At 44.6% G+C, this 26,409-nt stretch overlaps 1 protein-coding gene across 1 annotated transcript in view; it reads right to left on the bottom strand.

Annotated features, from left to right (window-relative positions):
• Positions 1 to 26,028, bottom strand: part of RAB3B (RAB3B, member RAS oncogene family) — a 75,847-nt gene extending 49,819 nt beyond the window's left edge. Inside the window, exons 1-2 of the mRNA XM_006149407.2 lie at positions 25,876 to 26,028; positions 14,042 to 14,269 (exon numbers count right to left, since the gene is read on the bottom strand). Coding sequence (XP_006149469.1) covers positions 14,042 to 14,269 — 228 coding nt within the window. The 5' untranslated portion in view covers positions 25,876 to 26,028. The remainder of the gene's footprint in view (positions 1 to 14,041; positions 14,270 to 25,875) is intronic.
• Positions 26,029 to 26,409: the final 381 nt, after the last annotated feature.

Here is a 26,409-nt window from a genome sequence, read left to right as displayed (position 1 = left end):
GTGATTTTCCAACATCTTGGGCTCTTATGTCTTTGAACTCTTCTCCAGTGATGTTGATCTCTAACCCTGCCTTAACCACTCACTTACAGTTACACCCTGGATCTTATCGTACCATTAGAAAGTTCAAGCCTCCCACGATCAGACCACCACCCAGCTTACTCCTAGATTCCCAGTGTCAACAGGCTTCACCCCTGCCATCTTTTTTACTGTCCTTCACTCCCTTGAGGCCGTATCTCCCTCTCTACTCAGCTTGAATTCAATGGTCAGTCATGACAATGGCTTCCTTGCACACAGTCCTGACTCCCTCAGTCCTCTGTAGCATTGTCATATTCACTCAGCAAAATCATACTTTCATGAAAGTCAGGTCTCTGCCTATTTTTTTTTTTTTTTTTTGGAGAGGTTTTTTTGCCATAGGACGCGTGCGCTCGCCATTCAGACAGACAGAGACACAGAGAGACAGAAAGCGAGAAATCACCCCCCAGGAAGGATGGCCACGCCGCAATCCCTTCTCTTCCATTCTCCTCTCGGGATCTTGGGCATGCACGCACATGTGCCCGGCGTGAGTTTTAAGCCACCGGGTCCGGGACACGAACTGCAGTCGACTACGTGGGAGTCCAGCGACATAGCCATTACGCTAACTGCTGGTCCTAGTCTCTGCCTATTCTATGCCTGAATCCACAGAGCAAAACATGGCTAGAGAAAACACACGGCTGTGCTTCAAATGCATGAGTTCATGGGTTTAAATTTATGATCACTATATATTTTTTTAATTTGCTACAGGACACATGTGTTTTCTAGAGAAAGACAGAGAGGTAAAGTGAGAAAATACCCCTTCAGAGGGACCAGCAGTTAGCGTAATGGCTGTGTCGCTGGACTCCCACGTAGTCGACTGCGGTTCGCATCCCAGACCCAGTGGCTTAAAATTCACGCCAGGCGCGTGCGCGTGCGTGCCCAAGATCCCGAGAGGAGAATGGAGGAGAAGGGATTGCGGCGTGGCCATCCCCCCTGGGGGGTGATTTCTCACTTTCTGTCTCTCAGTCTCTCTCAGTCTGTCTGATGAGTGCACACGCCCTATAGCAAAAACCTTTCCAAAAGAAAAGAAAAGAAAAGAAAACACCCCTGCAGAACGTATGGCCATGCCACAATCCCTTCTCTTCCATTTTCCTCTTTCGGTTTGGGGCACTCATGCACATGTGTCTGGCTTGTCTCTCAAGCTGCTGAGTCTGGGATTTGACTATGCAGTTGGCCATGTGGGATCCAGCTGCTTCGACCACCACACGACCAGCTGGTCCTATGATCACTAATTTCAAGCGGGCCCTAAATGCTAATCAGCAAGCAAATTACATTTCTCTAGTATATTCACTCTCTTGCCTTCTTGGACAATGTTCTCCTCTCTTCTCTAATCTTGAAACCTCCTGCCCCATCCTCACTCTTCAGCTGATGATCTGGCTTTGTACTTTACCAAAAAATTGTGCCCCAGAGAATCCCCACCAGCACCTGTAACCGCATTTAGCATTTGCACCAAATCTCCTCTATCAATGTGGATGCACAAACTGTGCTCCCAATAGACTCCCCCTCTACATGAGATTCCATCCCCTCTCATTCACTCAAGGATACTGTCCCAGCACTTCTCAGTGAGAAGCATCTCCAACCTTCCAGTCTCTCAGAACAAACCCTGGGCCTCATCTTTGACTCCTCTTCTTTCTCCCCATCGCATCCAGTTCACTTCCTGTCAGCAAGAGTGTTCGCATATGCACAGACTCTGACTACACCTTCATGGCCATCACGATTACCACTCTTCAAGCCAACATCATTCCAGCCCTCGCTTGCTGCAAACCCTAACTAGTTCTCCCTGCTTCTGCCCTTTGCTTGTCATAATTTATTTTTGAAACAGGCATAACTCTGCCTCAGAGAAATTTGTTAAATATTTTTTAAGAGAAATTTTTGCCATAGGGCATGTACACTCACTGGAGAGACAGAGAGACAGAAAGAAAGAAATCCCACCCCCCCACCCCCCGTTGGGGGATGGCCATGCTACAATCCCTTCTCCATTCTCTCAAGATTTTGAGCATGCACACACACATGCCCAGCATGAGTTTTAAGATGCTGGGTCTGGGACTCAAACCACGGTCAACTATGTGGGAGTCCAGTGACATAACCATTACGCCATCTGTTGGTCCCAAAATTTCTTTATTTTAAGAGAAATCACCCCTCCAGGGGATGGCCACGCCACAATCCATTGTCTTCTTGAGATTTTGGGCATGCCTGCACACACACCTGGCGTGAGTTTTAAGCACTGCGTCTGAGACTCAAACAACAATTGACCATGTGGGAGTCCAGTGACATAACCATTAAGCCATCTGCTGGTCCCAATATTTCTTTTTTTATTTTGACATTATTTATTTATTTATTTATTTATTCATTTTAATTTGACTAAAGAGGGATGGAGGAGGGGAGAAGTGAGAAAGCAAGCCGCCAGGTCTGAGACTTAAACCACAGTCAGTCATGTGGGAGTCCAGTGCCCTCAACCACCACACCACCTGGTGGGCCCAATATTTCTTTTTTACAAGAGAGATTTTTGCTATAGGGCATGTGTACTTGCCAGAAAGACAGAAATAGACATAGAGACATAAAGTGAGAAATAACCCCCCCAAGGGGGGTGGCCATACCCCAATTCCTTCTCCTCCATTCTCCTCTCAGAATTTTGGATATGTACGCACATGTGTCTGGTGTGTTTTAAGTCACCAGGTCCAGGACTTGAACCATGGTCAACTATGTGGGAGTCCAATGACGTAACCATTACACCATCTTAAAATGCAAGTCACTGGGGCTGGCAGGTAGCGTGGTGGTTAAGGGTGCTGGACTCCCACATGGCCGACCATGGTTTGGGTCCCGGAACTGGCAGCTTGCTTTCTTACTTTCACTCTTTCTCTCTCACTCTGTTCCTCTCTGGTCAAATTAAAATAAATAAATATATAAATAAACAAACAAAGTTAAAATAAAAAATAATTCTTAAAAATAAAAAAGATGCAAGCTACTAAAATGTTCTGGATGGGACCAGCAGTTAGCACAATGGCTATGTCACTGAACTCCCATGTAGCCGACCACAGTTCGAATCCCGGACCTGGTGGCTTAAACTCATGCCAGGCACATGTGTATGCGTGCCCAAGATCCCAAGAGGAGAATGGAGGAGAAGGGATTGCAGTGTGGCCATCTTCCCTGGGGGGTGATTTCTTGGATTGGGTCCTGGGACAGTAAAAAGTCATTAGTGGGAAAAAAAAAATCTAAGGAAATCCCAATAGTTGATAGTTTAGTTACTAATACTGTATCAGTGTTAGATTCTTCATTTTGACAAATGTATCACAGGTATATACTATGCTAACATTAGAGAAATTAGTGAAGACTATGTGGGAAAGCAGTACCATCTCTAACTTTTCTATATACCGGAAATTATCTAAAAATAAGAAGGCTATTTTAAAAATGCAAGCTGGTGGCTAGCCCCATAGTGCAGTGGTTAAGCACTGTGCATAGGGAGCAGGAACTCACTTTGTCAACTGTGGTTCAAGTCGCAGTCCTGGCAGCTTGAAAACCATGCCAGGCGCTTGTGTATGTATGCGCCAAATCTTCACAGGACAAAGAAATGAAGGAAAAAGGATTGCAACGTGACCACAACCCATCAGGGAGTTCTTTCTCTCTCTCTCTCTGGCAAACACACACACCCCTTTTGCAATACAAAAAATTTTTTTCAATAAAAAATTTCAATAAAAAATATATACATGAACACACATACATCCAAACACACATGGGCCAGCAGGTGGCATGGTGGTTAAGGTACTGGATTCCCACAGGGCAGACTGCAATTCAAGTCCTGGACCTGGGGGCTTAAAAATTATGCATGTGCGTATATACCCAAAATCCCAGGAGGAAAATGGAAGTGAAGAGAATGTGGTGTGGCCCGCCCCCCTAGGAGTTATTTCTCATTTTCCCTCTCACTGTCTCTCTCCAGAGAGTTTACACGCCCCATGACAAAATATATATGTAAAACAAGTCATTCCATTGCTCAATGTCATAAGCCATCATTTATGTCTAGGGGCTTGTTGTACTTCCCACTGAGTGCCCTTTAGATGGAGAGGTGTCATGTCATCAATCTCTGCAGAGCTTGCTCAAAACCAACCGCACTTTTGTAAATGTCTTTCTCTTCTGACTGTAAAGCCCTTCCCCTACACTAACCCCAAAAAAAGTATTCATTTGTCAAGACCCAGTTCATACATCCCCTCCCTCATTGGCATCCTCAGGCAGAGGTAACCACTCTCTTCTGTGTTTCCACAACACTTCATCCCTCATTAGTTCATTTATATTGTATAAGAGCTGTATGTTTGCCTTCTATGACAGTGCTTGGCACATAATAGGTACATGACACATGGTTATTGAGTGAATGAATGTGCAATGACTTCCAGGTTATTTCTTTTTCTCTTACACCAATTTAGATGGAGGGAAGGAGGTTGTGGATTCAAAAACTGTATCTTGGGAACCCCCAAGTGGCCAGTCAGGATTGTTGGTTAACTCATTGTCAAATTATAAAGGCAGACTGCAATTCTTATTTGACTCTTCATAGTCTTTGTTGTGATTTTAAAAATCAGATTAAGCCTCCTCCAGCAGCTGGCTCCTACAGGCTTTGGGAAGATGAAAGTGTCAGCATGTCTCTGCAGCCACACCAGGAAGCCTGCTATCTAGAAAAATCAATTCTGATTATCATAAGAGCTGAGCACTGGATGGTGTACTCAAACACTCTCTCCATTTTCCTGGAGCCATAGGAACTTGTCAGAGCCCTGTGTCCCTGTTTAGCCTCCATACTTCTGTGTTGTCCATCGGTCTCTCTATAGGTCTCTGGCTTCTGTTCAGATAGCTAGATATCCCCTTCCTGAATGACAGTGTGACTGGAGTGTGTTAGGAGACCTTATCAAGGATAAAGGTCTTAGTAAAGTCCCTATCTCTCTCTCTCTGAGCCTCAGCCTCCTTGTGTCTGAAATGAGACAGATATGAGAAGCTCTGAATCCATAGGTTTGTTGGCATCTGACATGGTGACTGGCGATCTCAGCAGACAATACAAGCTTAGAACATGGACATTACCTTCGGGTAGTTAGTGGAGGGATTCATCACCAAAGGAAAGGGAACTTGAGTTAAAGCCTTGAAGGATAGGGAAATTATGTATGAGGTCTTTTCTGATTGATTGATTGATTGATTGATTGATTGATTTGAGGTTTTTGCTATAGAGCACATGTGCTCACCAGAGAGACAGAAAGTGAGAAACCACCCCCCAGACGAGATGGCCATGCCATCATCCCTTCTCCTCCATTCTCCTCTCGGGATCCTGGGCACGCACGCATACGTGCCCGGCATGAGTTTAAGCCACCAGATCTGGGACTCAAACTGTAGTCGACTACATGGGAGTCCAGCAACATAGCCATTACTCCAACTGCTGGTCTCACTAGCTTTAATATTTATAAGTGACTTAAAGCCATGTGGTGGCCTAGAAGGCTGCTGTGTGGGAGGAAGGCAGCACGCTAATGAGTGAACCTAGCTGACTGCTCAACTCTGCCATCTCACCTGGCCTTTTGTTGTGAGCTTCTGATTATACAGACAGTTTCTCTCGTCACTAGGGAATTCAGATTCCCAGGACATCTCTTAAGACTCTTTTTATTTGTTCCTGCTATCATCATTGTATCCCTTTTTGGAGGTAATGCTCACTTATACATATGTCTTTAATTACATGGATAGGAGGCAATGCTCACGTATATATTTGTCTTTAATTACATTAATAGGGAGCTTCATTTCCTCTTCCATGAGTAAGGCTGTCCATGGAGATAGAGGGTACTACCACAGACCTGGGTGGAATGCTTTAGGCCTTAAATAATAGTAAATCTGGGCTATACGAACTTTGACCTTGAATGTACACTGTATGGGGTAATTGCAGCTACGGCTCACAGTCAGTCCATGACTGGGTTTGTTGTCTGTGTGACTCTAGAGTAAAATATTAGCAAACCCCATTCACCTGAAGACTTAAGACATGTGCTTCATCCTAGCTTTCTGGAGTAATAAAGCTCTTTTTCCTGCATCTCCCAAACTTAGGTGGAAAGAAAAGAAATGTCATTTATTGCTCTCCCTAGAGTCCTGCTAAAAACTGCTGTTTGTTGAGTGTTCACTCTGGGTCAGGCACTGTGTTAGTATTTGCACATATCTCTTTAAATTTATCACCAGCACAGAAAAATGGAGGCCTAATGGAGGTATAAACAAGCATGTGGTGACTGGGGGCTTCAGAGGAGGGAGTCAAAGAGCAAAATAAAGGTGGGAGGGTGGGGAGAACAGTGATACCAGGACAGGTTTAGAAGCAAGGACAGACCTGTAAATTCTTCACAAAAGACAATTTTCTTTCTTTTTTTCTTTTTTTTAAAAGTTATTTATTTATTTATTCCGTGTGAGAGATAGGCACCCCCAATGGGGTTTCCATCCCGTGAGCTACTCCTGGCCTCAGCTGGCCTAGATCACAGGAACAGTATGTGTGCCCTTTGTACACAGGGAGGGTATGGGATGGGAACCTAGGACCTTTCCATGTAGGTACAATTGCATTACTGTTGTGCCACCATGTGGTCCCAAGACAGAGTACTTGAGTCTCTAATAGAGGAATGTTAGAGCCAGTCCATTCCCCAGTTTTTATGTAAGTAATCTCAGACATGTGAGACACTCCTGTCTTCAAAGTTTTCTTGACATTTAGGTCACCAAGTAAGCCTCACTTGTGGGAGCAGGAAAGAAGGGATGCTGTCTTTCCACAGTGGAGGACCCTGTCATTGTATCCCCTGGCAGGGACTGAGCCTGAGGTGAGCTGTAGTATAGGTCACAGGCTAAGTTAACCTTTTAAGTAACCTGAACTCAAGCTGCAAGACCGGGGTGAGACCTGAGTCATTTTCAGGGATTTATGGGCTCTGAATCCCGTGCCTGAGAGCGAAAACACGCTATTCTTTCCTTCAAGGCTCTTATCACAGATGAATAAGACCCTTTTTTCATGTACTTAATGTCTTATCTTTCCTGCTAGCATGTAAATGCCATGAGAGCAGGAAGGGTATATCCCTGTCCTTGGTGGAATGCCTAGCACAGTGTGAACATCATATATGCCTATAGAATGAATAAAATAATCAAGTTTACCATTCAGCTCCACACAGGTAACTCAGCATCTTTGGCTTCATTCACCTACTCTTTTTTTTTTTAATTGCCAGAGAACATGTGCATTCACCAGAGAGAGGGAGAGGTGAAAGAACCCCATAATGGGACATGGTCATGCCTCATTCCCTTCTCCTCCATCTCTTGATCCTATCAGGGTTTTGGGCACACACTTGCACGTACCCAGTGTGTTTTTCAAGCCACTGGGACTGGGATTCAAACCATGGCCAGCCATGGAGGATCTGGCTCCCTTAACCACTAGACTGTGGGGCTGGCCCTATCTACCTATTCTTTAAATAACTACCTCCCAAGTTCAGGAGGAAGGTGTGAAAGACACAAAGAATGATTTAAAGCACCTAAAGAAGAATGTATGTGGCTGACAATATCCTCCATCTTTCTGATCTATCAAGACTTCATTGTTCACCATGGGCTTTCCCTTACATTTCCTCACTTGATCTTCAGCCTATCAACCCATGAGGAAAGGAGAATAAAGATTATTTCTCCACTTGATAGTTGGGGAAACAAGGCCATGGAGGGGAAGAGCCACCCAGAATACATGATGACTGCAGGGCAGACAGGACTAGAACTCAGGACTCCAGAGTCCTAGGTTAGTTCAGCCCTCTTACAGCTCCTCAGATTCTTCCCTGGACAAGCATCAGATGACCGGACACCCTCTGCAATGGGCCCCTTGTGGAGCTAGTGGAAACCCCCTTATTCTCTTTTCTTCCTGCAGGTCTGCAGGGTTGCTTGGCAACTAGCACCCAGCAGTAAGTGGCCTCTGGTTTCCAAGTGTCCCTCTCTCACATGTGTGTGCGCTCATTCCCTATTAAAGAGATTTCTCTAATCCCATCTCCCCATATGGTTTTCTCTCTGATCCACAATAATTAACCTCTAAGGAAACACAGGGGGCTCTCAGGGACCTGTGGTGAGAGATCCCAGGGAATAGGCACTCCCAATGCCCTCAACATCCAACAGACCCCAGAGATGACAGACACTTTTATTGCAGGTGGTCCTGCTCAGTGATGCTCATAACCACCTCTTCTTTCGTCTTCACCTTCCACCCTGACAACAGCTTTCTGAAATCCCCTGAGAGAGAGCAAATGGGCTGGAGGAATTTAACTGAGCACTGGGCTAGAAGTCACTGGGTGCTATTCTAGCACTCCTGGAAGCACAGATGGGAAACTTTGGAAGGGGACTCAGTGACTCTTTACATGTGGACCAGGAGGCAGAGAAAGGAAGGAGCAGGGCCAGCAGGTGGCATAGTGGTTAAGGTACTGGATCCCACATGACTGATGCGTCAGGTGAGTGTGCATGCATGCTTAAAATCCTGAGAGGAGAATGGACGAGAAGGGATTGTGGCATGACTGTCCCATGCTGCAGGCTGCTTTCTCACTTTCCCTCTCTCTCTATCTCTCTCTGGTGAGCTTACTCACCCTGTAGCAAATAAATAATAAGAAGAAGAAAGGAAGGAATGTACCATTTATTGCATTCTGAATATGGGCCAGAAACTATATTATGTTATCACATTTAGCCCCCTCAATAGACCTATGAGGCTTTTACAGTTGAAGATATTATCTATTCATAGACATGAAGTGGCTTACCAAGGCTCATACAGCTTAAAACAAAAAGTCACAGAACTTTTGTGTACAGAAGCACACATAAATAAGTAGATGCACCGGTTCCTCTTCTCCCTCTCCTAAATTCTGTAAATTTTAGTCTGAACTCTCTCTCCAATTTCTCTCATTTCCATCTCTGATGTCATTTTGCCATCATTTTAGGGTTAGGGACTGAATGTGTGTGCCCACTGCAAAGTTTATGTCATAGTCCTAACCTCCAGTGTGGTTGAATTTGGGGCCTCTAAGGGAGTAATTAGGTTATATGAGGCCATAAAACTGAGCCCAGATTCAGTAAGATTAGTTTCATTATGAAAAGTGACACCAGGGGGGACCAGCAGTTAGTGTAATAGCTATGTCGCTGGACTCCCATGTAGTCAACCGCGGTTCAAGTCCCAGACCCCGTGGCTTAAACTCACACCGGGCGCATGTACGTGCATACGTGCCCAAGATCCCGAGAGGAGAAAGGAAGAGAAGGGATTGCGGCGTGGCCATCCCCCCCGGGGGATGATTTCTCGCTTTCTGTCTCTCTGTGTCTGGCTGGCAAGCGCACGTGCCCTATAACAAAAATAATAATAAAAATCTCTCAAAAAAAAAAAAAAGTGACACCAAAGAGCTCATGTACATTTTTTTAGAGTTTTTTGCTATAGGACATATGTGCTCACCAGAGAGACAGAGAGACAGAAAGCAACAAATCACCCCCCAGGGGTGAATGGCCATGCCATAATCCCTTCCTTTCCATTCTCCTCTCAGGATTTTGGGCATGTACGCACATGCGGCTGGGGTGAGGTTTAAGCTACCAGTTCCAGGACTCAAACCATGGTTGACTATGTGGGAGTTCAGTGACATAACCATTATGCCATCTGCTGGTCCCACTCATACACATTATTTATCATGTCCATGCATGAGGAAAGGCCAGGTGAGCCCAGAGAGAAAAAGGCAGCTGTCATAACCCAAGAGAAGAGTCCTCACCAAATACTACCACCTTGATCTTAGACTTCCTGTCTCCAGAACTGTGAGAAAATTAATTTCTGGTTTTTAGCTACCCAGTCTGTGGTATTTTGTTCTGGCCTCCTGAGAAGACTAATATTCTTAGTTTAGCCCCATTATAATTTACCAAACGACTATTTTTTTCCTTCCTTCTTTGCTCCCTTCCTCCCTTTCTTCCTTCCTAATTTATTTCCTTCATTCCTTTTTTTAAATATTTAGTCAATACTTTATGTATATATACATGATTTTTTAAAACAACTTTATAAGGTATAACTGATATACCCAAAACATACAAATATTTAATGTACACAATTTGATGAATTTGGACCCAACTACTGATTTCTTTGACTCATATTCATTTGCTTTTCAAACTGAAGCCATGGCTTTTTTTCCATTTATTTATTTATTTATATTATTAATATATATATTTTTTTTAGAGAGAGAATTTTTTTTCTATAGGGTACATATGCTCATAGAGACACAGAGAGACTTTAGAAAGCAAGAAATCACCCCCACCCCCAGGGGGATGGCCATGCCACAATCCATTCTCCTCCACTGTCCTCTTGGGATTTGGGGCATGTGTACAAATGAGCCCCGTATGAGTTTTAAGCCACTGAGTCCGGGACTCAAACCTCAGTTGACTATGTGGGAATCCAACAACATAACCATTACACCATCTACTGGTTCTGAAGTCATGGATTTTTCTAAAATGCAAATCTGACTTTGTTAAAATTCTTCTATTGTCAGTAAGTGGTGTGGTGGTTAAGGCACTGGATCCCACGCAGGTGAATTGCAGTTTGAATCCCACCCCAGCAGCTTGAAAAACATGCTACCCTAAATCCTAACAGGATGGAGAAATAGAGAAAAAAAGATTGTGATATGACCACACCCTACAGGGAGGTGCTCTCTCTCACTTGTGAGAACACATGCTTTCTGACAATTAAGAAATTTTTAAAAAATCCTTTGCTAATTTTTTTTAGCAGAAGTGATATAATTTACTATGTCAGATATCATTAGACCATCATTAATTTTACCTGGAATCGTGACTGACAATGAACTTATGCTGGGAGTCTGGAGAAACATTGGTTTAGCCATTTTTTATGCTCGCTTGGGTTTACTATAACTAGCATAGTCTTCAATCAGAGGTTTCTTTACAGGACTCTTTTTTTTTTTTTAAAGTTTTTTGCCATAGAGCATATATACTTGCTGGAGAGAGACAAAGAGAGACAGAGAGGGAAAGTGAGAAATCATCCTCCAGGGGGGATGGCCATGCCACAATCCCTTCTCCTCCGTTCTCCTCCTGGATTTTGGGCACATGCACACCCACATGCCTGGTGTGATTTTTCAAGCCATCAGGTCCAGGATGTGAACTGTGGTCGACAATATGGGAATCCAGCACCTTAACCACCACAACACCTGCTGGCCCCTTATGGGACTCTTTTATAGTCATATAACTATTGTGAGGTTTCGTTTAGTTAAAACTAAATAGTGGAGATGCCTGGTGTGATTTTTAAGCTCCCACTTCAGGACTAGAAGTGCAATCAGCCATGTTGGAGTATAACACCTTAACCACTACGCCCCCTGCTGACTCCTCCCATTTTTTTTTTTTTTTTTTTTTTCCGCTGACCCCCCCCATTTTTTTTTTTTTTTTTTTTTTGGAGAGGTTTTCGCTATAGGGCATGTGTGCTCGCCAGACAGACAGAGAGACATAGAGACAGAAAGCGAGAAATCACCCCCCAGGGGGGATGGTCACGCCACAATCCCTTCTCCTCCATTCTCCTCCTGGGATCTTGGGCACACACGCACACACACCCAGCGTGAGTTTTAAGTCACCGGGTCCGGGACGCGAACCGCGGTCGACTACGTGAGAGTCCAGCGACATAGCCATTACGCTAACTGCTGGTTCCCCATTTCTTTTTTTTTTTAAGAATGATTTTATCTAACTTTATTGATTGATTGATTTTAATTTGACCAGAGAGAGGAACAGAGTGAGAGAGAAAGGGAAAGTGAGAATGTAAGCCACCAGATCTGGGACTCAAATCACAGTCGGCCATGTGGGAATCCAGCACCCTTAACCACCACACCACCTGCTGGTCCCCCAGTTTTCTTAAAAATAGAGTCTCATGTCATGATTCTCCTGCCTCAGTATCCCACCTGGGACTACAGACATGCACCACCACACTCAACTCTTTCTTAGATAGTCTCTGTTCCTCAGAAATCAGACTGGTGCACGAACCTGGGCCTGCCTCATGATCCCAGCCTGTGGAGCATAGACCTTAGCAATGTACCACCACACTGGGCCAGCTTTTCCCATTTCTAATGATTTCTGCTTCTTTAATGACTTTAATAGAGTAAATGAACAACACAAACTTTTATTTCTCTATAAACTAATATTTAATATTATCATAAATGAAAATATGACTCTAAAAGACTTTAGATGCACAAGTAGTGAAAAGAGCACATAATTTAGAATCAGAAGATCTGAATTTGAATCCTACTTCACAGCTATATAGATGACCTAAAATGAGTTAATTCATCTGAGTCTGAGTTTTTTTCTTCTGTAAAACGGGTGTATATTAAAATAGTATCTACTTCATAGTGTTAATTGTGAGATAATATTAATATATTGGAAATAATTTGTAAAAAGAGGCTATAAATAGCCTGTCCCAACAAGATACATGTATAATGTATAAATGTGCTTTTAACAAGTAGAATGGACAGTTAATAAATATATGTTTTAAATACTTTAAATTGCACAATTTCTAATCCCTGTCCTAATTCATTATTGAAAACTATATGCTCTGGACGTGGTAGGTGGATAGTGGTTAAGGAGCCAGACTCCCATATGGTTCAAGTCCCAGACCTGGTTGCTTAATTTTTCACTTTCCCCTCTCTCTCTCTTTGGTCAAATTAAGAAATAATAATAATAAATAAAATTATGTAAATGATTCTTAAAACTTTTTTTAAATTATGAAAAAGAAAACTATATGATCTACATGTTGCTATATCATTTAAAATATGTAGATATTTTATTAGTACCATTGGTAGGTACCAATAATAGAAGCAGAGGTTGGGGCCAGCAGGTGTCATGGTGATTGGGGCACTGGACTCCCACATGGCCAACTGTGGTTCAAGTCCCAGACCTGGTAGCTTGCTTTCTCACTTTCTCTCTCTTCCTTTCTTTCTCTCTGGTGAGTGCATGTGCCCTATACAAAATTTTTTTAAATAATAATAAAATTAAATAAATAATTTTTGAAAAAATAATAGTCACAGTAGTAGCTGTCTTCCAAAACAATCCCTAATGAACCTCTCTTAGCAATATTCACACCTTTGTGTGGTCTCTGATACTGAATCAGTGACCAACAACACATTCTGAGGCTATGTCATAAGAGACATTGAGACATTAGCAATGTCTCTCTTATGAGACATCGCCATTTCCTATTTGGTTTCTTAGATCTCCCCTGGGGGATGCAAACTGCAACACAATGAAGACACTTAAGTATCTTCATTTAAGACATTCTATGAAGATGTCTTTATAGCTCTATGAAGACATTCTAAGAGGACCAAATGGAAGGGAAAGAAGACCCCTGCCAATAGCCAGCATTAGACATGTGAATATACCACCTTGGAAGTGACTCTTCCAGTCTCAGCCAATCCTTCAAATAACTACAAGCCAAGCCAACAACTGACTAGACCTCATGAGAGGCTCCAAGCCATTCCTAACAGGATCTATGAGGTAATTGTTGTCTTACAACAACCTTTTTTGAAGTGATTTTTTATGCAACAATAGATAACTAATACAGTAGCTAGCTACCTTTATTGTGCATTTATTGTGTTCCAGGAACTATGCTTCATACCCAATAGCCATATGATGTAGATGCTATTATAATCCCAAAAAAAGGAAGGGTAGTCCAAAGAAGTTAAGTAATTTAATAAAGTTTTCATGGCTATCAAGTGGCAGATGTAGAAAGCCCAGTTTCTTCATGACTCATTTGTACAAGCCAGGTTAAAGTTTCTTGGGCAGTTAAGCAGTGGAAGTAACTGAACCCCCCAGAGGAGAGTAAATTTATACAAAACCAGCATGTACAGCCCAGCGGCCAACAACAGCATTATTACCTGATATTGTAAGGCCCAGATTTCCAAGCTGGACTCACCTCTCAGCCCTTGTACTGGCATTCTAGTCGTCTATCAAGACAGCCCTCCCCAGTATGTCTAGGACTCACCCAAATTTGCAGCTTCACTCGCTTCTCATGGCGGTAGACTGTCTTCACCTTGAAGTCAATGCCTACAGTACTGACAAAGGCCGGGGTGAAGGTGTCATCAGCATAGCGGAAGAGGAAGGAGGTCTTGCCCACACTGCTGTTGCCAATGATGAGCAGTTTGAACATGTAGTCAAAATTCTGGTCAGAGGCATCTTTGACTCCGGTTTTACCATCAGTCACGGAAGCCATCTGCAAAAAAGAACTGTGGTTGTTTGGAAACACACCGCTAGTGTCATGTGGAGTCACCAACCTCTAAGGATCATCTGCCATTCACATATTCACTCCCACCCCAGCATCACTGTGGAAATGCACACTACCCAGAATCACCCCATTACTACACCTGCCCCTAATGTTGTCTTAGGATTGGGGTGGAACCCAGTTCCTCCCATTCATTCCTTCAGCTAATATTTGCTGAGCACATTGCTCTGGGTCAAGCCCTAAGCTGGGTCTGAGGAAAACAAATATGAATCAGACATGGTGTCTGACCTCTGGGTGGGTACAGACTCAAATAAAAGAGCAAGAAAACACAGAGTAACAAGGCAATCGATATGTGATAAGCCCTGGCTGAGGAAGTGGACAGGAAGCACCTAACCTGACCTGGAGCCACTGTAATCTGAGTCTCGTGCAGGAGGCAGCTCCTGAGCTAAGCTTAAAAAACTAAAATATAATACAATAATGGCCTAGCCTGGTGGCACAGTCCGTAGCAAACTGAACTGCAGTGCTGGGGACTACAAAGCTGATCAGAGGTTTATATCTTTGGGTGGGCTTGAAGACAGGCAGGTACACATTTATATACCCAGGATTCAGAGGAGATGGAGGGATGGAGAGAGGGGAGCATGGAGTGACAAGACCTTGTCAGGGGTGCTTCTCTGTCTGTCTGTCTGTCTCTCTCATGCATGTTCTCTATCATGAATAAGATAAACTTTTAAAAAATATTTTAAAAAAGAGGGGGCAGCAGGTGGAGTGGTGGTTAAGGTGTTGGACTTCTACATGGCCAACCCAGGTTTGGGTCCTGGACCTAGCAGCTTGCTTTCTCATTCTCCCTTTCTTTCTCTCTGTCTCTCTCCAGTCAAATTGCAAAACAACAATAAGTAAATAAAATTTAAAAAAAAAAAGAAAAAAAAGCCAGGCCAGCAGGTGGCATGGTGGTTGATGCTGGATCTCACATGGCCAATTGTATGGTTCAAGTCCTGGACCTAGAGACATGGGAGACACACCTGGCAACTGTGCGTGCATGCCCAAATTCCCAGAGAGAGAAATGGAGAAGGAATTATGGCATGGAAGGTGCTTTATCACTTTTTCCCCGCCACTCCCTCCTCCTCTGCTGTGCAGCAAAATTAGAAAAAGGAAAAAAAAAAAAAAAGCCAACTATAGCAAACACATGAACATCCCAAGAAGAGCTCAGTACAAGGTTATGATTCCACTGCTTTAAATATTTTATGGCTTGGGACCAGCAGATGGTATAACAGTTAGATTGCTGGACTCCAACATGGTCAACAATGGTTTGAATCCCAGACCTGGAGGCTTGAAACTCACACTGGGTGTATGTGTGCGGGTACCAAGATCCTGAGAGGAGAATGGAGAAGGAGGGATTGTGGTGTGGCCATTCCCCTGGGGGCGATTTCTTTCTTTCTGTCTCTTTTTGTCTGTCTGGTGAGTACATGTGCCCTACAGCAAAAATCTCTCTAAATAAATAAATGAATAAATAAATAAACTTTTTTAAAAAAGTGTTATAGCTCCCTATGACTCTAAAGATCAAGTTCAAACTGTTCAACTAATCAAACAACGAGTCTGTAAGGTTTATCTGCTCCATCCCTTCTCACCAACCTATGCTATCATATCAAATCACCCACTTCACTCCAAACATGCCACCTTATGTCTTGTCTTTGCCCCTTTACGCATGTATTTCTTCTGCCTAGAGTTCTCTTTTCTTCCTACAAATTCATATTCATGCTTGTCAGTCCATGTCAAGGGTCACTTTCCCTGCATATAGCAGAGGAGCACACTCAGGCATCTGTGCTTTTGAACACTCCCTCAGCACTTGGGTCATTTCCGAACTGTTTACTACTTCAGCTTCTCTTTTAGACTGAGCATCTGGGACTTAATGTACTTTATTTCTGCATGCCTGGCTTTTAGCACAAATTCTAGTGCAGAATAGCATTCAGTAAATGTAAGCTGAATTAATAAAAGTCAATCCATCACTCTAGGGCCCCATCTCCTCATCTGGGGGAATGGGGAGAACAATTTCTGTCCTACTTTTCTCACAGGGCTATTATGAGACTCAAATGAGGTAACAGTGATTAAGACGTTTATAATGAGGTTGGTCAATTCCACATAGGTGTGAATGTAAGTCCCTATTATTTAAAACTTTTGACACCTAGGTCCTTTATTTGTTCATTCACTTATTCATTTATCCAGCAAATAAAAATTTATTAATTGGGCCAGCAGACTGCATGGAGGTTAAGGCAGCTGGATCCCACTTGGCTGACTGAGCAGTTTGAGTCCCAGACCTGGCGGTTTGAAAATCATGCTGAGCTTGTGTGTGTGCCAGCCCAGACTCCTGAGAGGGGAACAGAGCAGAGGGGATTGCAGTACTGCCATCCCCTACTGGGGGATGATTTCTCACTTTCTCTCTATATATATCTCTCTGTCTCTCTTTGGTGAGTGCACACACCTTCTGGCAAATATAAATAAATTATTTCTCATGTGTTAGTCTTTCCTTGAGACCCCAGACCTACCAGACCAGCCATCATCCTCTCCCTTCCTAGAACACTTTGAGTCTGAACCACTGGTACTTGGTCATATGGTCTTATTTGAGTATAGAATTGCTTCTTCTATATCCTGGAAGCTTCAGGTACCCTGCTTCTCCACCTGAAATCTCTCCTTGTGCTCAGTGTGGGTTCTCGGGTAGACTGGGTGAGTGGTCAGAGGATGGTGGGAAGACAGTTCCAATGTGAGATAATGTCCAGGTTGTCACTCTCTTTAGGAATTCCTGCTTTTTTTCTCAAAGGAAGAGAGTGAGACTGGTAGATTTGACTCTATGGGCCTCCCTGGTGAGCTCTAAAGACAAAAGGCTAACAAATGTAGAAGATTTAAAGCTCTCTAGCCACCCATGCCCTGGTGGCAGAGGCTGGATCCTACATGGCCAGTTGCACAGTTTGAGTCTCAGACTCAGTGGTTTGAGAAACACACTGGGCACATGTGTGTGTATGCCCAAAATCCTGAAAGGAGGGAGAAATGGAGGAGAAGCGAATGTGGAGTGACCATGCCCCATAGGAGCAGGGGTTGCTTTCTCACTTTCCCTTTCTCTATTTCTCTCCAGCAAGTACTTGTGCCTGCTAACAAATTTAAAAAAGAGAAAAAAAGCTCCCTTAAAGAAAGGTCGAATATGTAGCATTATTAGCACCCCTCTAATAAAACTTTCTTTAGGCCCAGTTGGAGTGCCACATGGTAGCACCACTGCTTGGGAGGCTGGAAGCCACATAGAAGACTTGGGTTCAGTTTGCCAGCCAATCTGAACACGCTGAATACTGTTGTGCATACCTAGTTGGGAGGCTGGAGCAGGAGGATCACAGCAAAGCACTGTCAGGACTATCTATCTCTGAGGCCAGCCCTGTAGCCCCGTGGTCAGATTCCACATGACTGACCATGGTTTAAATCATGGCCCTAGCAGCTTGACAACACACCAGGTGCATATGTGTGCATGCCCCAAACCCCAACAAGATGGACAAATGAAAGAGAAGTGGTTCCAGTATGACCATATTACACTGGGGGAGCTCTCCCCATTCTCTGTCTCTCTCTAAATAGTGTACACACTCCCTGGCAAAAATAAATAGATAGACAGACAGACAGATAGATAGATAGATAGATAGATAGATAGATAGATAGATAGATAGATAGATAGAATGTCTGTCTCGGGCCAGCATTTGGCATGGTAGTTAGACGGCTCTCTCTGATGAGCACATATGCCCTGCCACAAATTAAAATACTATAAATAATAAATAAATTTAAATAAGTAATTATTTTTCAAAATTAAAATAAATATTTATTTATTTATTTATTTTAATTTGACCAGAGAGAGAGAGAGAGAGAGAAAGTGATGCCAGGTCCAGGACTTGAACCACAGTCTGCCATGTGAGAGTTCCGCACCCTTAACTACCACACCACCTGCTGGCCTAATAAGTAATTCTTTAAAAAAATTTTTTTTAATGTCTGTCTTTAACTCTCTCTCTTTCCTTCTCTCCCTCATAAAGGAAAAAAACAAAATCTTTAAATCACTGCTAGACTCCTGTGGTCACTGTTCTTTCTCTTTGTACCCTGCCTTCAAATCCTTCTCTAAGACCCTCAGCACCATCTTCATATAAATCTACCCCAAGACAAGGCTTTCTATGCAGACGTGCTCAGAACAGCTGGAGACGGAGGCATAGTATTTACAGGGAGGAAGCGTGAGGTAGGAGGAGAGAGTATTGCCTGCTTAAACTGACTCACACCTTCACTTCTCACTTTTTCATGGTATGAGATTCAAAGCCTATTGTAAGAACTGGTGATTCAAAGGAATTAGGCTTTTTCTACCTAAAACAAGCAACTACAATGACCTCACACCATCCTCCCTCTGCTGCTAGTCATTTTTCTTTGTTTATAAGAGAAAATTTCTACCGTGAAAGTATATACTCATAACTACAAATTTTAAAATTATATACAAGTAAAAAAGAAAATTTAAAATTACCTGACATTTCGCCCACACAGAAACTACTACTATTAACATTTTAGTGTATTTCTTTTGATTTTTTAATGCAAGAGAGCCATCTATTATGAAATTATATCTTATTTCTTAATTTAAAAGGTTAAACATACAGAACTAGCAGGTGGCATGGAGGTTAAGCCTGTTGGATCCCGCATGGCCTATTGTGATGTTTAAGTCCTGGACCCAGCAGCTTGAAAATCACATCAGGCACATATTCATATGTGCCTAAATTCTCAAGAGGAGAATGGAGAAGGGATTGCCCCATGGTCATTCCCCCTAGCAGGTGATTTCTCATTTTCCCTGTCTCTCTGTCTCTCTCCAGTAAGTGTACATGCCATAGAGCAAACTTTAAAAAAAAAAAAAAAAAAGGAAAGGAAAACATTAAACATACTTTAATTTTTAGCATTAAAAAGTAAGTAATAGCTTTTTTTTTTTTAGATATTTTTGGTATATGCCTTATGCTCTCACTGGAGAGACAGAGAAAGACAGAGAGATAGAAAGAGAGAAATCACCCCCCAGAGGAGATAGCTATGCTGCAATCCCTTCTCCATTCTCCTTTCGGGATTTGGGGCACACACACACACACACACACACACACACACACACATGCCTCGCGTGAGTTTCAAGCCACTGGGTCCAGGACTCGAACCACAGTCAGTTAAGTGAGAATCCAACACCTTCACCACCACACCACTTGGTGGCCACAGTATATTCACCTTGAAGATTTAAGGCTTAAGTAAGTCTTGCTTCCATCCCTAATTTCCAATCTTCATTTCCCCTCCCCAGAGACAAACATGTTACAAATTTATGTATCCTTCGGGATAGCCTCTGCTTATATAAACATAGCATTCTATTTATACTTTCAGTTTATGTGTACATATTATAACATACTGTGCTTTGTGTGTGTGTGTATTTTGTCATAGCGTACAGGAGCTCATCACAGAGAGAACAAGAAAGGGGTAGGAGAGAGAAAATCCTTTCAGGATTTGGGGCACACATGGACATGCACCCAGCATGTTTTTCAAGCCACCAGATCTAGGACTGTAACCATGCAGTCACCCATGTGGGATCCAGCCGCCTTAACCACCATGCCACCAGCTGGCACTACACGTTTTTTTTTTTTGGAGAGGTTTTTTTTTTTTTTTTTTGCTATAGGGCGCGTGCGCTCGCCAGACAGACAGACAGACAGAGAGAGACAGAGAGATAGAAAGCGAGAAATCACCCCCTGGGGGGATGGCCATGCCGCAATTCCTTCTCCTCCATTCTTCTCTCAGGATCTTGGGCACGCACGCACACGCGCCCGGCGTGAGTTTAAGCCACCTGGTCCAGGACTCAAACTGCAGTCGACTACATGGGAGTCCAGAGACATAGCCATTATGTTAACTCACCGTCCCAGCCCTACACTTTTAAACTGATAGAATTATTACTAGAAGGGGTTTTATTATAATGAAAAGCCTGACAATCAGTCCAAGCTTTCCCAGTAAGTCAATGTATGAACTTGGGCAAGTCATTTTTTTTTTTCAGAGAGATTTTTTGCTACAGAGCATATGTGCTCACCAGAGAGACAAAGAGACAGAAAGCTAGAAGTCACCCCCCACGGTGGATAGCCACACTGCAATCCTTTCTTCTCCATTCTCCTCTCAGGATTTTTGGCCATACGCGCACATGCTCCTGGCATGAGGTTTTTTTTTGGGGGGGAGAGGTTTTTGCTATAGGGCACATGTGATCGCCAGACAGACAGAAAGAGACAGAGAGATAGAAAGTGAGAAATCACCCCCCCAGGGGGGATGGCCATGCCGCAATCCCTTCTCCTCCATTCTCTTCTTGGGATCTTGGGCACGCATGCCCATGCACCCGGCGTGAGTTTAAGCCACTGGGTCCGTGAACCACAGTCGACTACGTGGGAGTCCAGCGATGTAGCCATTACGCTAACTGCTGGTCCCATGCTCCTGGCATGAGTTTTAAGCCACTGGGTCCAAGACTCAAACCACAGTTGACCACATGGGAGTCCAGTGACATAATCATTATGCCATCTGATGGTGCCTGGGCAAGTCATTTAAATGCCAAGCCTCAGTGTCTTCATCTGATAATAATACCTATTTTGCAAGGCCGCTGTTAATTTTAAATAAGAGAATGTAATTAAGTGTGCTCTATATACTATGTTGAGAAAAACAAACATGGTCTTACATGGAATTTTTTGCAGGAAATTTGCCTGTCTTCACTAGCTGTGCCAGCCACTGCTGTGAGAGTGGGAAGCAATGGCAAAAGTAAAAAATAGTTTCAATTCTTAGTCTGGTCCACGGTTTTCATTTTACAGATAAAAACACTGAGGTTCCAGCCCAGCCGATAGCATAATGATTACATCGCTGAACTCCCACGTAGTCAACCATGGCTCAAGTCCCTGACCCGGCCGCTTAAAACTCATGCCAAGCACATATGCATATGTGCCTGAAATCCCAGTAGAAGAACAGAGGTGAAGGGATTGGGCATGGCCATCCCCTCAAGGGGTGATTTCTTGCTTTCTGTCTTTCTGGAGAGTGCACATGCCCTATAACAAAAATATCTCTTAAAAAGCAAAACACAGAGGTTTCACAAAAACAAGCGACATGCAGTGTATCAATTGGAAAGTCAGGACTTTACCTAACACACCAAGAAAACAAGAACTTCCACAATTTCAGGGAAAGTAAAGAAGCTTCTCCAACACCCCTGAGCATCTCATTGTATTGTACGTGGGGGGCTTCAAAAGTTCATAGAAAATGGAATTTAAGTATGACTATTTCATTGCATTTTAAAAAAATACATGAATAGTTGTTGCTTTTTTCTCATAGTATGTATTTCCTAGGGACCAGCAGATAGTATAATGGTTACATCTCTGGACTCCCACAGAGTCGACCATGATTCGAGTCCTGGACCCGGTGGCTTAAAACTCACACTGGGTACATGTGCATGCATGCCCCAAATCCTAAGAGGAGAATGGAGGAGAAGGGATGTGGCATGGCCATTCCTCCTGGGGGGATGAACTCTCACTTTCTGTCTCTCTGTCTCTCTGTCTCTCTGGTGAGTGCATGCACCTTATAGCAAAAATCTCGCTTAAAAAAAATGCATTTTCTATGACATTTAAAAGACCCTTAGGGGACCAGCAGTTAGCGTAATGGCTATGTCACTGAACTCCCTTGCAGCCGACCGCGGTTCGAGTCCTGAACCCAGTGGCTTAAACTCACGACAGGCACGTGTGCGTGCATGCCCAAGATCCTGAGAGGAGAATGGAGGAGAAGGGATTGTGGTGTGGCCATGGCCATCCCCCCTGGGGGGGGGGGTAATTTCTCACTTTCTATCTCTCTGTCTTTCTGGTGAGCGCATGTGCACTATAGCAAAAACCTCTCCAAAAAAAAAAAAAAAAAAAAAAAAAAGACCCTTGGTACTGCCTACACTTGTAATGTGAAATCTCCTTCTGTGCATGTAGCATGGCTTTCCCGGTAGGTGGTGTGAGAACAGGGAGAGGGCTGAGGGGTTCAGTTGGAAGGCACATTCATATGGAAGCCCCCAAGAGGATCTGCTCAGGAGAGAGTCAGGGTAATACAGACATTTGAAGAGGCAAAAAGCATCCTAGCAGGCAGCCGCCTGAGGCGGATCCGAGCAGACAGGTCACTGCACAGTGGTGTGTGCAGAATTGCATTTGTAAGATAAGCATTGATCACATCTTCCCTCTTTTTTGTGATGGTAACATAAAATGATACAGCTGGGTAGCTTACTTCTCTGTGACAAGCAATACAGATGAAAGCTTGCGGACCATCTGGGAATTCATCCCTAGTCCCAGACTGGGGGAAAGGAAGAAATGGCTCCTCCAAGAGTTGCCATGAAAAGCAAATAACCCTTTCAGTCTGCTAATGGCAGAAATGAAAACCTTAGGGAAACGCCATTAACCAGGAAAGAGGGGGCAGAGGAGGAGAGAGCCCTAAAATCCAGCAAGAGATCAACTCAATAAATGTAGTGAGGAAGCGAATGGAACAACTTCTCTGTCGATGGAAAGAGCATAAAATTGAGTCCTAGGAACACAGATTGAGCCCTCGCTCTCAGTAGCTATTAACTTTAGGCAAATCACGCCCTGGGCTTCAGTTTCCTCATCTATCAAATCAGTTGCTAAATGCCTCTGGCAAATTTTGTAAGAACTAAAACCAATAAATGGTTAAGTGCTTTATAAACCCCTTTTAATTTTTTTTCCCTCTGAGCTTCATATTTTCTTCTAGCAAGTAATCCTGAGTAGTGGAAATAGTTTGGAGTTCCAAATCAAACTACATTCAGTTTCCAGCTCTATTATTTATTAGGTATGGTATCTTGGCCAGAAATTTCACATCACTAATTCCCCTCATTGTAAAACAAACTTATTGGGAAGATTATAGGTCATGTGGATAATGCATTTAACATGTTACATGGAATATGTCAAGTCCTTAATAAATGTAATTCTCTATATGCCTACGGAGAGCATTTGTAAGTGTAGGGGGAGAAACAGTCAGCAAAGAGAGTAAGGAGGGTGTTGGGCAAATGTGGACCTCGCCCTTTTACATGCCCTTCCTCCCTAATGGTATACTCCACTAACTTTTCTAGTTCAATCTTTCTTTAAGACCATTCTCTGGGACTAGTAGATGGCATAATGATTACCTGGCTGGACACCCACATGGTCGACCACGTTTTAAGTCCCGGACCCAGCAGCTTAAACTCACAGCAGGCATGTGTGTGGCCAAAATCCCAAGAGGAGAATGGAGGAGAAGGGATTGCAGTGTGACTATCCCCACTGGGGGGTAATTTCTCAATTTCTGTCTCTCTGTCTCTCTCTGTCCCTCCAGCAAGTGCACACACCCTATAGCAAAAATCTCTCCAAAGCAGACAAACAAGCCATTTTCCAACACCACCAGTCCAGACCAGCCTCCTCTTCACTGTTTACCCAGGTCTCTTAGAACCACAGATACAGTATTATAATATTGTAGCTACCGTTTTTCAAGTACCTACTAAATGCAAAGCATTCTGGTAGGTTTTTTCAATACATTCCATCTTGCACACAATCAGTGCTTGATAAATGTGCATTTCCTGTCTTCACTGGACTGGAATGAGATAGCCAAGGGTGTGACTGCTGAAGGATGAGGCATACTGCATAACATCAGTGACCTCTCTTTTTTGTATAGTGCTTTACAGTTCACAAAGCTGTGTTCATTCACCCACATTGTCCTCTCTGATTCTCACAATTCCTGGAAGTGGATGAAGAAACTGAGGGAGGAACACTACCACAGCTCAATTATTTATTCAGTCAACATTCACCAACCACCTGCTGTGTGCCCAACCATGCATTGGACTCTGAGAGAGGAAGAGGACCCTAAGGAGCTCCAAGCTTAGAGGAGGAAACTATTCAAACATTCTCTTTAGGGGCCAGTGCACAGTAGTAGGGCATGATGTTCTGCAAGGCCATCCCCCCTGAGAAGGTTCCCTCTTCAGGTCCAGAGACCTCCCTGAGTCCCCTGGGCAAGTACGTGCCCATGGTGGGGCTGACTGAAGTGGGCTGGTGATTTGTAGCATTATGGCCCTGTTGAGGATGTTACCTCTCCAGCTCATGGAAGAAATAAGTAGACACACAAACAACAATGACAACATTCTCTTTAGGTCACTGAATCCTTCATTCACATCATAATCCTTAAGAAACTGGAAATTTATTTCTTGGAATTGAGGTCATTTTGGATTTTTGTCTTTTCCCCTACTATTTTCTCTGCTAGGAGCATACTTTCTCCACTGCTAGTTAAATCCTTCATGACCAGGAAGGCGTCCCTGACCCACCAGCCTCTCCCAAAATGCCTCTCCTCTGGCTCCAGCAACACTAGGGCTTCCTGCTACGAGGGGCAGTGCCACTCATGACTCCATTGTCTTCCTCTGGTAGAGGCGCAGAACAGGTGAGCACCCACCTGTGCACACACATTCGTCTGCTCCTTTTACTTTCCCCACCCTTTTGTGCCTGCAGTCTGGGGAACTGGGATGGAGAGCCTGTTTTCTCTGCCCCATCTCCACAACATAAGCTTCCAGAGGCTGCTGCCCTGTCCTCCTCAAAGTCTCTTCCATGCCTGTACTCCAGAACAGAGTCGTCCCTGGGTACATTTTTTCAGGTTTTTCCCTGTCAGCCTAACAGCCTTCCCAGGGGGTCAAGACCCAGCTAGCGCCTGGGGTGTACTCCAACCCCCATTATCTCCCACCCTCACACCACGACCCACACACACCACCCTAAACTCGAGTTCTCTGACGGTTCCTGTACTTGCGGCCGCCAGAGCCTCTCCCCACTCCCGACGCCCCCTGCCCTCATCCAGGGCCACTGTCACCTCCGTCCACCAGCTCCCCGCCCCCTTCCTCTGCAGTCCGGGCTGACCCAGCCAGGCCTCCCACCTTCCCTTTCTTCCAAGCTCCACCCCTCGCCCTCCACTCACCGTTACCCCCTAGTCCACACCCTTCTCGCTCCCAGCTACCCACACATATCCTCCGCCCCCTGACCCTTAGCCCGCTGCTGCCAAGCGCCCCTTCCTCTCGCTGCACACCCAGCCTCTTCCCCATAGCTCTTCACCTCCACGCCCCTCTTGCCCTCGACGCTCTATCTTCAGCATGCCTCCCACCACCCTTGGCTGCACGATGCCCTCTTCCCCCACTGCCCCCTCATCTCCCTGCCCACGGCTCCCCGCCCCCAACGCTCCCTGGACCCCAGCAATTCCTTAATGCCCTCCAGTTGCCGCTCATCCTTTTTCCTCAACCCCGGCTCCCTCTTTCTTGCTCCCGTATCCAGCTGCCCTCGGTCCCTGGAGCTCTCCCAGCGGCCACCAGGGTCTGGGAGACACACTGCAAACGCCCCTTCGCGAGGCTGGTGTACCCATCACTGCCGCGGCACCCCTCTAGCGGCTTCCCTAGCCCCTTTTCTTGTCCCCTCCGCTGCTCTGAGCTCCTTAGCGCCTGCTCACAGTCCCCAGTCCCCTGCACCGGGGATGGTTGCTGATCGCAAGCGAGGTGCCGGGGCCGCGCCCCTTACCTTGGACACGGAGTACGGGACCAAGGACTTGCTCCGGAATCGCTGCTGGACGGCAGAACCTGACTCAGGGCGGCAGGAGGTGCAGCGGGGCTTGGGGTGCAGGGCGGTGCGGAGCTGGGCGGGTCTGGTCCCCTCGCGGCGACTTAGGGCTGAGGCTCAAGGCTCCAGTAGGACTCTGCTCAGACTGGGTCCAGCCCCCGCCCAGGCCCGCCCCGGGGGCGGAGTCCATGTTCGCCCCGCCCCCGGCTCCTAGCTCCTGGCAGGTGCAGGGAATCAGAGGTATCCTGGGGGCTCCCAGCTCTCCATCTGGACTATTTGGGGGACTGTCATGATTGCTTCGTTCTCTTTCCGTAGACTGAACTTACTGGGGTGATCAGAGAGCTTTGATGATAATGTGGATGGTGACCGGCGGTGCTGAGGCTTGCCATTTCCAAATCGCTTTCTGTCCGTTACGTTGCAGCATCCTGACAAAACCTCAGGCAGGGAGAGAGAACCTGGAAGGCTAACTACAAGTGGAACTGGGCATTGTCCTCT

This window comes from Tupaia chinensis, unplaced genomic scaffold (genome assembly GCF_000334495.1).
Source record: "Tupaia chinensis unplaced genomic scaffold, TupChi_1.0 Scaffold000259_1, whole genome shotgun sequence".
In the NCBI taxonomy this organism is placed as follows: Eukaryota; Metazoa; Chordata; class Mammalia; order Scandentia; family Tupaiidae; genus Tupaia; species Tupaia belangeri.
This window is presented reverse-complemented; position numbering and strand designations above follow the sequence as displayed.